Source organism: Meriones unguiculatus, chromosome 10 (assembly GCF_030254825.1).
Source record: "Meriones unguiculatus strain TT.TT164.6M chromosome 10, Bangor_MerUng_6.1, whole genome shotgun sequence".
NCBI classification, from domain to species: domain Eukaryota; kingdom Metazoa; phylum Chordata; class Mammalia; order Rodentia; family Muridae; genus Meriones; species Meriones unguiculatus.
This window is the reverse complement of record NC_083358.1, coordinates 16,912,302-16,925,877: the sequence shown is the minus strand read 5'-3', so window position 1 is coordinate 16,925,877 and position 13,576 is coordinate 16,912,302. Positions and strand designations below refer to the sequence as shown.

The window sequence follows — 13,576 nt, the reverse complement described above, 5'->3', positions numbered from 1 at the left end:
CCTCAGATCTGCACAATACAGGCCGCAGGCCCAGCTGGTTCAACCCCAGACCATAGGAGTGGAGCGTGGGATAGCAGAGGCAGAATGGATGGGCCGAAACAGGCATTCAATAGAGAGAGAGGCGGGGGGATTTCTACTGAATTGCTTCTAGTAGTTAGTCTCTTGGGACAACCTCCTAATGTCTTATGCTGTGCATGTCCCTTCTCTGCCTCCCTTTGAAGCTGCTGCTTAAGTCAGGCAGCTAATATAGGAGGTATGAGCATGCAGGTGTCTCTGAGTAACTGCCCCATCCCTGCTTCCTTGACTTAAAGTAGGTTCAAGACCCTGGCCTAGCCTAAAACGCAATTTGTCATAGTCTATAAATAGCAGGGTCTGGAGGCAGTAGTGTGGGGGAGGAAGATATACTACCTGCTTATGCCAATTTCTCAGACTTAGAAATAATTTTATTTATATATGTATAATATATATGCACATATACATACATTTTATCTCCAGTGTCAGAAGAGATTCCATCCATTTATCAAACAAGTGTTGAAGCGAGCTGGGGGGCTTGAGTACAGGAGTGAAGAAAGAATTTCCTGAGTAAGCTGAGTAAGAGTATGAATGCAAAATTTAAGGACTACAACAGCGAGGAAGTCCTGCTGTCCCTTGCCGTACTTCCTCCACGCCGCTAAGTGGCAGTGCGGATACCACGTCCCGATAGGCTCCGCGCGGGCGCGCATCTCAAGCGGGCGGAAGAGCCGGTGCGCAAGGCAGCCTAGCCGGCGGAAGTGGCTCGTGCGCCGGCAGACGCCATGCCGGGAGACCACCGCCGCATCCGCGGGCCGGAGGAGTCCCAGCCCCCGCAGCTGTACGCGGCCGACGAGGACGAGACGCCCGCCGCCCGCGACCCCACGCGGCTACGACCGGTGTACGCGCGCGCGGGGCTGCTGAGCCAGGCCAAGGGCTCGGCCTACCTGGAGGCGGGAGGTACCAAGGTGCTGTGCGCCGTGTCGGGCCCGCGCCAGGCCGAGGGCGGCGAGCGCGGCGGCGGCCCTGCGGGGGCGGGCGGCGAAGCCCCGGCCGCCCTCCGTGGCCGCCTACTCTGTGACTTCCGCCGCGCACCCTTCTCCGGTCGCCGGCGTCGCGCGCCCCAGGGCAGCGGCGAGGACCGCGAGCTGGGTCTGGCGCTGCAGGAGGCTCTGGAGCCCGCCGTGCGCCTGGGGCGCTACCCTCGTGCTCAGCTCGAGGTGTCCGCGCTGCTGCTGGAGGACGGTGGCTCGGCGCTGGCCGCGGCGCTCACGGCTGCCGCGCTCGCCTTGGCCGACGCGGGAGTGGAGATGTACGATTTGGTAGTGGGCTGCGGCCTGAGCCTCGCACCGGGGCCCACCCCTACCTGGCTGCTGGACCCCACGCGGCTCGAGGAGGAGCACTCTGCGGCCGGCCTCACGGTGGCGCTCATGCCGGTTCTCAATCAGGTGGCCGGGTTACTGGGCAGCGGAGAAGGCGGCCAGACTGAGAGTTGGACCGACGCGGTGCGCCTGGGCCTGGAAGGCTGCCAGCGCCTCTACCCGGTGCTCCAGCAGTGCTTGGTGCGGGCTGCCCGCCGGAGGGGTGCCGCCGCCCCGCCCTGAAACCCTGAGCAACAAGGATGCTGAGGACTGCCGTCATCCTTCTCTCCCAAAAGGACCAGCGCTGATGGTCGCCTGACCTCGCTGAGCTGAGAGCCGAGAAACGAGAGTCGGGGAGGGGCGTGCACAGAACCAGAGCACTGGACAGCTGTGTTGGAACGGTAAAAGGGCCTTTACAGACACGATCCAGTTGGAGAACGTTGAAAGCAGCCTTACTCCCAAGTTGAAAAGGACTTACCAGGATTTACCTGGTATATGAGACCTGGGGCTATGGTCCTGTAAGGGATGGACCCTGTGCAGGCCAGCCAGCCGTCAGCTCCAATATACGGTAAACCGATTCTTCTGAGAGGATGGACAAGGGGACTTTGCCTTCTCACTACCCGGAGTAAAACATAAAAACCTTTTATGTTTATGATATCTGGAAATACATCTGTTGTGGTTTTTCTTGGTGCTAGAGTTAGAAACGGTGTTCTGATCATGGGTGTGTCAAGTCTGTTTTCAAAGGCTTGAGTCAGTACTGCCTTAAATGTTCCTGTTAGTTCACTGTAAGTGAGAAGGGTTAGTGTGCTTCGGACGAGAACCTGCCCAGATAACTGTGTGTGTAGGGCAGCTGCAGACGGCATACGACTGAAGAGATTAAGGACAGCCAGGGCTACACAGAGAAACCCCATCTCGGGGAAAAAAAAAAAAGACTGGGGAGAGTTAAATGGCTTCAGAAGCCTGGCCTCCCCTTAATTTTATAAAGGACAGGTCCGTGTCTAGGAGTTGGGTAACTGGAAAGGACTGTGCTCTGGAAGGACGGCCAGTCCCATCCTTCTTTGGCCAGTAGAGTAGCATGACCAGAGGTTTCCATGGCTTTTCAGAAGTGCCCTGCGGTTGTTGGAGAGGCAGGTGAATCTCTTGAGTTCCAGGGCAGCCAGAGCTACTTAGAGAAACCCTGTTGCAGGGGGAAAAAAAAGTGGAGGCCTATGCTGACCTCATGACCTGGTGGCGCCTGTCCAGTCTTTGCTCCAGGGAACAAGGCTCAGGGCAGCAATGGACTGAGTAAAAGCATCTCTAAGTACCATGGCACCATTTACAGCCTGGCTGTTCCGTAAGGCAGAGCTGGCTTGACTAACCGGGAGTATTGGGACTTGTCCTTATCTTCACGTAGGGCTGAATTGGAGGAAGCTGTATGAGATTATTAAATTTAGGTATCCCAGGGGTCTGCTCAGCTTATGAGGACCAGGTAAAGAACACCCTGACTGGGAGGAAGAAATACACATTTTTTTCCTTTTTACATGACTTTGTAGAGCAGATCTGAAATTAGTGTTAATGTTAGTGAGAATCAAAATGAAAACAAGACACAAGTTATTTTGCTTTGAAGAATGGTTTATGGCTTTGCAGGGTACATGGTGGGTTTAACTGAAAGAGGGCATACACCTTACCGCTTGGTGTCAATGTAGGAACATAAGTGTATTTCCATTATTATCTCTGCAGAAAAGTCTCCACACCACAAGGTTTAGTGGTGTGTGGGGAAGGAGGAAAATAAAGCAGTCTGTATTGGGCTCAGCAGTCCCGGATGCCTCTTGCAAGACCATCTCAGTTCAGTGGGGATGATGTGATTCTGCTGGTCTGTGGGCCTACCCTGCCCACATCAGTACTCATGGAAGAGAGCTCAGAAGTTAACAGCTACCAGGAGGTTTTCTGGGTGAGCTAGCTGGACCATGCTTCAGCATTTGCAATGCCCAGGCTTCAGAAAGTTTACTTGAGGTTGCATGGGTGTGGCCAGGAGCCTTACAAAAATACAAGGCAAGGAAACAAGCCACCCAAGAAGTAACAGCTGAATCTGGAAGGCTTCCCACCCTCTACTAGCTATACTGGTCCGATGCTTGATTCTTCACCTGTAGAAAATAACAGGAGAGGCTGGCTTAGGGTGGGAGGCCCAGCCTAGGAGAGAAGGCCACCTGCTAAAATCTGGTTCCCCCAATTCCCCTCCTCCCCCTGTCTTGGACCTTTGGCAAGTCTGAGGCTATTCTGGATTCTTTGGGGGATAAGAAGGGAGCTGGAGATTGTCCATGCTCAGCACACCCACTACACTGAAGCCTGGAAACCCAGAACCAGCAGGCAAGAGCAAACATTCTTTCCTGTAGCCCATTCTTTTTCCGTGGCAGTTGTGACTCAGGCCGTGGGGGCCATCGAGGATCCTCCTGAGCCCATCAGCCGGGGTTAGACAGGGAGTCATGAGGGAATTCATCACTACCAACCCTGACAGATTTGGGAAGCAGTGTGAGACACTGGTAATGGCGGAAGATAGAGGAGAGCAAAAAAGACTTAGGCTCTTTACACAGAGGGCCATTATCAGTCCAGATTTGGATCGTCTTAATTTAGGAACATTAGTATTCTGTAGCTTCCCTGGGGAGCGAGGAACAAGGCCTACTCAAGATCCTGAGGCAACCAACGGGGTGAGGCCAGAAAAAGGAATTTTTTTTTTCTTTTTTTCTTTTTTGTTTAGAGACAGGATTTCACTTTTTATCCCTGGCTGTCCTGGAACTCACTCTGTAAACCAGGCTGGCCTCGAACTCTGCCTCTCTGATACTGTGATTAAACACACTCACTACCACCACCTGGCTCAGAAAGTCAAATTTGAACAAGCCTGGGGTGTGCCTGGGATATGGAACATATCCTACAAAGTTAGAGTTCCTTTGTCTCCTTTCCAGAAGATAGTATTTCAGCCCAGGACTGAGTAACCCAAATGTCTGGCAGAAGCCCCTGGTATAGCTGAGTCAACGGAGCCCGGGGCTGTAGGGATGTTTTTGTACACTGTGTAAAGACTGTATTATTCAAAGGCTGATTTCTGTGCCTTGCAGATTTGATTTGGGCAGACTTTTCATTGTCATTTTTGTGCCTGTGTCAATGTTTTGTAAACATTGTTCTCCATCACCTTCTGATTGGTCGAATAAAGAGCTGAACAGCCTATAGCTGAGCAGGAGAGTTAAGGTGGGACTTCCAGGTCCAGGGAGAACAGGGGGGGCCCAGGTGGGGACCAGAGAGAGGAGTCACCATTGGAACATGGATGAAGAAGCAGGTGCCAGAACAAAACTAAGATGGCAGGTGTTAGAATAGCTGCATATCTGCCCAGCTATGGTGCCTGAAGAGTTTAAGAAATGTAAAAGTCTGTCTCCCTGTCATTCAGAGCAAGAATGGGCATAGATAAAAACTTTGAATTTTACAGACTCAAGGGAATAAGAAGCAGAGGAGGGAGAGAAGTGACTGTCCTAGCACTGCTCTTGGGCACAGATGGTAAGCCTGTCTACCCTTCTGTAAGTTCCTACGTAACCGAAGCATCCTGTCTTCACTCACAGAGAGGCCACCAGGACCCAAACACATAGAGGGTGAAGAAGAGTAGAACACTCACTGATTGCCCCTTGTCTGTGTGGTACACTGAGGTCTCTGCCTCTCAGTAGGCCCTCTGGCCCCTGGACACTCTTTGGGACTCAGTATTTCTGTATGAGGAGCCCTTACTTCCAGGACACCTGTTCTCTTCCCTAGAGAATCAACAGTCAAAGTTTGGCGGTCCTGACTCAAGTCAGGAGCCTAGCAGCAATCTAGAACTCTAGAGAAGAGGGAGGATGAGACAGCTGCTTCAACTCCACATGTCTGGAGGGTACTGGGACAACCTAGGGGTCACAGAGGCCCTCTGGCCTTGGGAATAGCCAGGAGAAATGAAGGAGAAGTACAATGCTGGTAAAAAAGGTCTAGAGTCAAGAGAAATCCACAGACAGAAGGATCCCAGTGCCCTGGCATCTTCAGGATCGAAAAAAACTGGGACCCATGGAGCGAGTGGCCTGGTCATCTCTTGAGTACCTGAGCTGTGTGCGGATCCCTCTGCTGCTCCATGGACTCCAGACTCTCCAGCAGGCTGTCCACCTGGGCTTTGATGTCGCTCAGCTCCCTCCTGATGGAATCGAGCTCCTCAGTCTGTACTGCTGAGAGGGGCAGGGGTTGATGAGCACACGGCCACGGAGACTGAAAGCAGTACTGCAGGGGCTTTCTAGCCTTCGTCAGAAAAGCTACCCAACGCCTCCCTAGCACTGAAGCTGAGGGCTGTACCCCTTACTCACCCTTTACCCGCCCCAGGGGCAGAGGACTGTTCCTGCAGGCCTTGTAAGGGCTGCAGGTGTTCTTGACCCCTGCACCTAGCTGAGTCCTTCCAGTCCTTTGGCCCTCGGCTGGCACTTTGTTGGTGAGTAGCAGGATCCTCTTGCTTCCATCTACCCTAAAGAGACAGGACAGGAGGGAGAAGTCAATAACCCGGCTCCACCTCACCCTACCCCAGGACACTGCTGGCCAGACCCACCCATCAACTAGTAGGGTATGCCTTGGTATTCAACTCGCCACGTAGTTCAAGTCACAGTCGAGCTATACGTACAACTGAGGAGGGGGGAAACCCCAGTCTGCCTGGCCCTCAGCAGAGCTTGAGAGAGCGAACCACAAACAACCTCCCCGAATCACCAACACCAGCCCCTCCATCTCTTGGCGGCTCTAGCATTTATATACCCTCTGGAAAGGTCCCAGAATTCCAAACGCCACACAATCCCGGAAACTATTTTCAACATGCCTCTGCTAGAGCATGAGGCACCTCGTGGATGCTGCGGACGGTCCGAAGCAGCCCCACGTCCCCACACCTGGGATTAAAACAAAAACAAATTCTTATACTATTTCTGTGTTTTTAAAGAAACCAAAGTTCCACAATTGTCACTACACTTCCTTTCTTTCTTCCTTTCTTTGGCTGGCCTCAAACTCCATGCAGCTGACTGAGGCTGTGGACTCAGGTCCATCCTACTTTTCCTGCAGCCCTTCCTTCGAATGTCAGGGAGAACACAGCAAACCAGCTTCTCCCTGATTGGACTCTTAATCCCCGCCCCCGCCCCACCCCAGGTTCCAAGCGGCAGTAAGGGGACAACCAGCTGTACCCGGCTGTCTAGCCAGAGCCTGGCCCTCCAAAGGCCCTTCTGTCTGAGCCAGGGACTGCTGATCTTCGGGATCTTAGTCCCGCAAAGGATGAAAGGGAAGAGTTAAGTCAGAGCCCAAGGTCGCAGTGTGGGTGTGGAGACTTTAATCCCGGCGTGGGAACTGCCAGAATGCAGAGGTCAGAGAGCCAGAAGGGAGGCTGCCGCCAAGCCACCTGCCGCTGGCTGCAGGCCGTGGAAGACGGCGAGCTCCTAAGAGATACCAGGCTCATAGGGCGGCCTCCCCTCTCCTCACAGGGAGGGCTGAAGCGTCCCTGCAGACTAGTGGGTGTCGACCGTGCGAATACACAAAGCGTTGGGTCCTGCCTGGGTGAGCACATGGAGTTGGGAGTTCGGTCTAAACTTAAGAAACAACTTCCTGGTGCCGTCGCCCTACGTGCCCGGCTCAAAAGCAGGCTCCGAGGGCCAAGTGGAGGGCAGGTTGCCCATCTGCCCCTCGAGCCTGCACGGTCCCCACCGCTGTGATGGGATTTCCGGCCATCTCTGCTTCCGGGCTACAGAGGTCGCGGTGGGCGGTCCAGGACGGCTTTGGATTCCGGCGGGTAGGTGGGAGAAAGAGGATGAGCAGGCGCAGTTCACGCCAAGCGCTTTAAACATGGAAGAGACTAAACATCCCAACCAGCAAGATGCCTCCACAGCCAGCAAGCATTGGTGGTTCAGTGGTAGAATTCTCGCCTGCCACGCGGGAGGCCCGGGTTCGATTCCCGGCCAATGCAGGCTGAATAATTTTTTCTAAGTTAGAAAAAAGAAATAAACAGGGTTACTCCTATAGCCTTGCCTGTGGCAAACAGGCAGGATCCTCCCTGAAGAGAGTTAGTTCCTTGCGCTGAGCGCAATGACACTCTTCCTCCCCCCACCTGTCTTTGGCTTTTCCTTTTTCTTCCAAGAGGAGCAATCTGGTTTCACTGGGGCTAATGACTGCAGTCTGTCTAAAAACTTGAGACTTCCCACACACAGAAAGAAGAAAGGAAAGGAAGAAGAAAAAAGAAAGAAAATTAAGAAAGAGAGAGAAATTAAGAAACCTAAAATATAACGTTTTGTAGATGTCTCTATAGGCAATAACTAAACTGCCTCCCAGAGCTCTGCTTTGGAAAAGGAAGGCACCCCTGTAGACCATGCCTTTCCCCACATCTTTTCCTCCGCGTGGACCACATCCATGAGAGGCAGTTCAGCTTCTCAGAAAAGCGCATGCCCGGGAATCTGTTCCTCTTCCGAGGGCAATCGAAACCGAGAGGATCGGACTGACTACGCTGTTCGCAATAACTGGGGAAAAACTCGGTGGCCCTCATACGACTCCACCAGTCCCAACGGAAGTCACTTCTGCCTGCCTCAGCGCAAGTCTTGAAGGCCCAGAAGCCCTTCTGGACAGAGCCTGAGTCCCTGCCGGACAGGCTCACTACCTCCTACACCTCCACAGGAAACCACTTTTCCCTTACAGTGCCCCAACAGAGGCTAACAGGATTGCTGCCAAGCCTCCCGGGCCTGGAAAATACGGATTAACAACAGCAGTGTCAAGAACTGAACAGGTCCCACTAGCCTCAAAATGGCTACGTTAAAACAACAACAAAAACAACGAGCGTGATTGTTGGCTTGTGAGCCTTTCAGCAAAGAAGCTTAGTGTCCTTGGTCCTAGGAACTGAACTCAAAGTGTCAGTCTTGGTGGCAAGTATCTTTACCCACTGAACCATCTCACCAACTCTGTCCTTTTTGTTATTTATTCCTTTAGTTGGTTTGGTTTTTCAAAACGGGGTTTCTCTGTAACCTTGGCTGTCTTGGAACTCACCCTGTAGGCTGCGCTGGCCTCTAATTCAGAGATCTGCCTGCCTCTGCCTCCCAAGTGCTAGGAGTAAAGGCAAGCACCACTATACCCAGCCTGTTATTATTTTAATATCTGATATGTCCTCTATCCAAGGATTATATATATAGTAAATAGATTTTTGGTTTAGGGAGATAGTCCTTGCTGTACTCATTGTCTCCAGGAAGGGTTTACCCAAATCTCCAATCCCAACACTTGAGAGACAGAGGCAGGAAGATCTCTGTGAGTCTGAGGCCAGCCAGAGCTACATAGATCCTGTCTTAAAATTAAATGAATGAATGAATGAGAGGAAGGAAGAGATATGGGATGGTGGCATTCGGAGAAGATGAAGGGAGTTAGTGGTGAATAGAAATGATCATTATACATTGTGTACATGTATGAAACTCTTAAGGAATTAAAAAATACTGTCTTTAAAATAAATACAATAGCCTTTAATCCTAGCACTCAGGAGGTAGAGGCAGCCCAATCTCTGTGAGTTCATGGACAGCCTGGTCCACAAAGAGAGTTCTAGGACAGCCAGAGCTACACAGAGAAACCCTGTCTCAATAAAATCAAAAAATAAATAAGTAAAATAAAATACATATAAACACACATACAAAACAAGAGGATGGCGAGGTGATTCAGTGGATAAAGGTACATGTCACCAACACTGACAGCCTGAGTTTGACCCCCAGGACCCACACAGGTGAAGAAGAAAACCAAGTCTTGCAAGTTGTCCTCTGATTTCCACACAGAAGCCAGATTCATGTACATGTACACTTGTATGCATGGACACACACACATACATATATACACATGCATGAACGCACATGCAAATTAATAAGTGTAATTTTTTTTAATTCTAAAGCAACACAAAAAGAGAAGTTTTTCTAAAAATTGTTGCAGGTGTGCCAAGCTAAAGACAAGATGCCATCAAGAAAGGGTTACCAAACATCTATATTTAGAAAAAAAAAAGTTTCTGATTCCCCAGAGGAGAGGTTCTCCTTGGAGGACTCCCTGAGACAGGAGGATGTCAGGTTGTGTCATCCTGATAGGGTGGCATGCACTTTGTCATTTCCCTTAGACAGGGACAAAGCCTGAGGCTCAGGAATAAGTCGCAGGACTGAGCAGCCTGAGGTGCTGGGTGGGCAGCACACTTAGGGAACCTTCTAGATTCCTTTTCCCATCTCAGGGGAATTCATACAAGTGAGCAACCAGCCTCCCTTGCTGACAGGATAAACTCACCAGAAGATGGTCCTATCCTGTGGCCTCTTCTGGCCTCGACGGGTAGAGTCAGGCCGGGGCTCTGCAGCCATGTTAGATCTGACGGTGAGAGAAGAGAGGAGCAGAGGTGAGGGGATGAAAAAGAGCCACAGGAGGGTGGGTCACGTGCACTCATCAGCAGTCAGCTTGGCCTTGGACAAACCCTAGCAGCCCCTGTCTAGGTCTGTGCTGGGGCTCCAGGGAGTCATCCTGGAATCCTAGGCTGGCAAGGTGGCACTGTTTCCTTTACCCAAACCCACGGCCGTATTAACCTCCTTGCCCAGGCCCTGGAGTTTAGGGAGGTACCGTCAAAAGGCAGAAGGAAGAATGTCTCTGGTCCTTGTGTCCTCTGAGAAAACACCCCGCCCTGGGCTGGGTTAACTTTCTATGTCCTCCTGCTACCAGCCAGCCAGGGAGGGAAAGCGCCTGTGCTGGCCACCCCAGCACTAGCCACCATCACCAGGCCCACGCTCAGCACCTGTTTCTGTGCTAAGTCCCAGAGAGCCGGGTTACTGGGAGCCAGAAACCAAAGGAACTTTTTGAAATTATTTTTTTTATTATTGGGGTGGAGCACACACCACAGAGTGTATACGAAGGTGGGCCAACCTGCTGGGGTCACAAGGATAAAACTCAGCTAGTCAAGCCAGACAAGCACTGAGCCATCTCGATGGCCTGAAAAGGGGACTTTTTTTTTTTTTTCCAGACAGTTGGGGTTTTTTTGTTTTTTGTTTTTTAACACAAAGGAGGTGAACACCCGTGCACTCTGAAGGCTGGACAAGGAGAATGGAGAGTTTAAGGTCAGCCTGGACTACAGATACGTTTAATTGACTTTATTATATTTCATAAGCCTCACTGGCATTTCTAATCACCCCCTGCCCATAGTTCGATTTCTAGAGAATGCTGGCTGTGCTGCCTCCCGTTCTGGGCCCTCTACTTTCTGCTCTGCTTTCTTCTTCCATTTTGTATAAGACAGAGTCTTACCTAGGAGACCAGGCTGGTTTCTAAGTCACAACTGTCTTACCCTAGTCAGGCACCACAAAGCCACAGGCACTGACCGCCACACCAAGAAAAAAACATCTTAAATTCTAAACAACCTCTTGGCTCACATTGAGTGTGGGGAGAGAGAGAGAGGTGTTTGGGTGTTTCTCGCTGAACCTGGAGCTAGACTGGCAGCCAAAAAGTTCCAGCAATTTTCCTGTTCCCAACCCCCAAGAGTTGGGTCTAAAGAAGGCACCTGGCCACAACTTTCTTTTTTCTTTTTTTCCATGTAGATTTATGTCACATGTACTTAGACACTCAGTGTCTTCGCAATGGAGGAACTAAAATAGTTGTGTCCCAAGCAGAAAGCTAGGAGTGGATGTTAATGACCTAGTGACCTCTTGCCATCTGTGGAGCCAGACCTCACCCAAATCCCCCCCAAAGTTATTATCCCAGACTCTCCCTCAACTAGACCTTTAGCTTTAGCCTTCAGTCAATAGGGGAGATGTCACTTGTACTTTACAGTCTGATGACCTCTATGCTGTCACAGTCAGAGACCATGCCAAATGCTAGGCCAGTGGTTCTCAACCTGTGGTGAGACTCTTTCACAGGGGCTGCATATCAAATATCCTGCATATCGATTATTTACAGCATGATTTATAATCGTAGCAAAATTACAGTTATGAAGTAGCAATGAAATAATTTTACGATTGTGGGGGGTCACCACAACATGAGGAACTATATTAAAGGGTCGCAGCATTAGGAAGGTTGAGGACCACTGTCCCAGGCCTTTATTTGGCAAAGGTGTGTTTGTTGTTGTTGTTGTTTGCTTATTTGTTTGTTTGGTTGGTTGGTTGGTTTTTTGAGACAGGCTTTCTCTGTGTACCCTTGGCTATCCTGAACTCACTTTGTAGACCAGGTTGGCCTCAAACTCACAGATATCTGCCTGTCCCTGCCTCCCCAAGTGCTGGGATTAAAGGTACGTGCCACCATGTCTGGCTGTTGTTTGTTTGTTTTGCTTCGACTTTTTGAGACAGGGTTTCTTTGTGTGGCCCTGGCTTTCCTGGAGCTCACTCTGTAGACCAGGCTGGCCTCCAACCTACAGAGATCTGATCTTCTTACTCTCCCATAGTCCTGGAGCTAACAAATGTCTTCCACAGACTCATTTTTGCTTAGAGTTGTCAGAATTAGTTTCTGTAGCTTACAACCAAGATTCATACAAATACAGGGGTATTCATACAAATATGTGGGGTAGTTAGAAGCCCTGTAGAAACTAGTTGGCAATCTAAGGCTGGTAAGTAGCCAGGGGACAGTGAAAATCCAGCTAGTATTAAGGGAAAGGGCTTCAGCAGTCCACGGCATGTGTGGTAAGGCAGTTAATCCTGTGGTCCCTTAGAACAAAGAACCCATTAAATGCAGAGCTTTGCAGGACCTAATGGCTCCTGCCATAAAGGTACAAAGATCATATTGAAGTCAACTCTCTGCCTGTACAGAAACTAGTATTTGAATAATCTGAAGACAACTTTTACACAGAGCATGACAAGATTATCCCAACAGGTGTTGTTTCTCTCCTTGCCCTGGAGAAGCAGAATGCGGCCTCTCGGACTCCCTTACTATGTAGTTCGGGTTGGCCCAGAATGCAGAATCTTTTTGCCTTAGATCCCCGAACACTGAGATCACAGATCTCTGACACTAAACCGGGGTTACAAGCAGAAACTTTTGAAAGCACTGGATCCAGTTCCCAGTGCTTCTTATCAGTTCCCCCAATACAGAAAGGATATGTGGCTATTTGTATTTATTTAATGTGCCTGTGCACGCTGCAGGCAGAGGACAGTTTACCCGAGTCAGCTAGCGCCTCCCACCAGGGAGGCCCAGGGATTGAACTCTGGGCACCGGACTTGGCAGCAAGCGCCTTCATCTGCTGAGTTATCTTGCTGGCCCTATTTATTAATTAACTTGTTTATTTATTTTTGGGTTTTTCGAGACAGGGTTTCTCTGTGTAGTCTTGGATGTCCTGGACTCACTTTATAGACCAGGCTGGCCTCAAACTCACAGAGATCTGCCTGCCTCTGCCTGCCTCTGCCTCCCTGGGTGCTGGGACAGGTGTAAACCACTGCATTCGTATATTTATTATTCAGCTATTTTTAAGACAGAGTCTTGAGGCAGGCTGATCTCTGTGAGTTCCGGGCAGCCTGGTCTACAGAATGAGTTTTAGGACAGCCACGGCTACAGAGAGAAACCCTGTCTGGCGGGTGGGGGAGTCTTACGTTATGGCCCACACTGGCCTTGAACTTACTATGCAGCCCAGGTTGGCTGAGATAATGGAATTCCTCCAGCCTCAGCCTTCTGAGTGCTGGAGTTACAGAATTGAACCACCACACTTGGCAGCGTACAGAATTTATGTAGTCTTGGATAAACAAACACCCTGACCTAGATAAGTTTGCCACATCATGGAAAAAAATAAATAAATAAAGTCCCCAGATGAAATTCCGAAGAGACAGGCATATGGTAAGCCGGGTCCTGCCGGGCCTCCGCCAACTCTGGCAGCCCAGTACATTGAGCCCGGAAATTGGGGTGGGAGGTTCTGGCGTCCGATGTTCCCCTTCCGTCCAATCTCAGCCAGGGAGACTGCCGTCTCCAACGCACCCGCCCACGGAGGACCCTCTCCCCACCGATCCCCTGTGGAAAAGCTTGGACCAGGAGACAAACTCGAGGAGCGGTGGGAGGGATGGGGCCGGGTAATGGGCGGGGCCTCGGGCCCAGCAGCGGAGGTTGTCTTGGTACCTGAATCCCAAACAGTTTAAGATTGCTTCATGTTCTCTTCTCTCCAATACGACTCTAACTACAGGCATGGGCCAAGTCAAGAAAGAAGGGCCTCTCCACCTCCAGGCGAGGCCTCTGAAGTAGTGGGCAATGCT

General features: G+C 50.7%; 2 protein-coding genes and 1 non-coding gene across 7 annotated transcripts; 2 read left to right on the top strand and 1 right to left on the bottom strand.

Annotated features, from left to right (window-relative positions):
* The first annotated feature begins 106 nt into the window (after positions 1–106).
* Positions 107–2,025, top strand: Exosc6 (exosome component 6). The gene has a single exon (XM_021632527.2). The coding sequence runs from the start codon at positions 795–797 to the stop codon at positions 1,611–1,613; it is 819 nt and encodes a 272-aa protein (XP_021488202.1). The 5' UTR covers positions 107–794; the 3' UTR covers positions 1,614–2,025.
* A 938-nt stretch (positions 2,026–2,963) lies between these two features.
* On the bottom strand, positions 2,964–7,814 carry LOC132656809 (heterogeneous nuclear ribonucleoprotein C-like). Of its 5 annotated transcripts, none has more exons than XM_060391960.1 (5): positions 6,826–7,814; positions 6,150–6,277; positions 5,714–5,868; positions 5,457–5,578; positions 2,964–3,493 (listed from the first exon to the last, which is right to left on the bottom strand). In XM_060391960.1, the coding sequence occupies exons 1-5, from the start codon at positions 6,940–6,942 to the stop codon at positions 3,461–3,463; spliced, it is 555 nt and encodes a 184-aa protein (XP_060247943.1). In that variant the 5' UTR covers positions 6,943–7,814; the 3' UTR covers positions 2,964–3,460. The 5 variants fall into 5 exon arrangements, 4 of the variants coding, with proteins under 4 accessions (XP_060247943.1, XP_060247946.1, XP_060247944.1 ...); XM_060391963.1 differs by having other exon boundaries at positions 2,970–3,493; positions 6,566–7,814; XM_060391961.1 differs by having other exon boundaries at positions 2,970–3,493; positions 5,457–5,575.
* Trnag-gcc (transfer RNA glycine (anticodon GCC)) lies at positions 7,268–7,338 on the top strand. Its single transcript has one exon. It is a non-coding gene; the product is annotated as a tRNA-Gly (tRNA).
* Positions 7,815–13,576: the final 5,762 nt, after the last annotated feature.

Bases quoted from the DNA above. Each gene is read 5' to 3' on its own strand.
- Exosc6 (XM_021632527.2), top strand. From the start codon at position 795: ATGCCGGGAGACCACCGCCGCATCCGCGGGCCGGAGGAGTCCCAGCCC.
- LOC132656809 (XM_060391960.1), bottom strand. From the start codon at position 6,942: ATGTGCTCACCCAGGCAGGACCCAACGCTTTGTGTATTCGCACGGTCG. The intron at 6,278-6,825 runs GTATCTCTTAGG...TTTTAATCCCAG, and splicing joins GAGGCCGCCCTATGAGCCTG to GTGTGGGGACGTGGGGCTGC. The intron at 5,869-6,149 runs GTATATAAATGC...CTGTCTCTTTAG, and splicing joins TTCTGGGACCTTTCCAGAGG to GGTAGATGGAAGCAAGAGGA.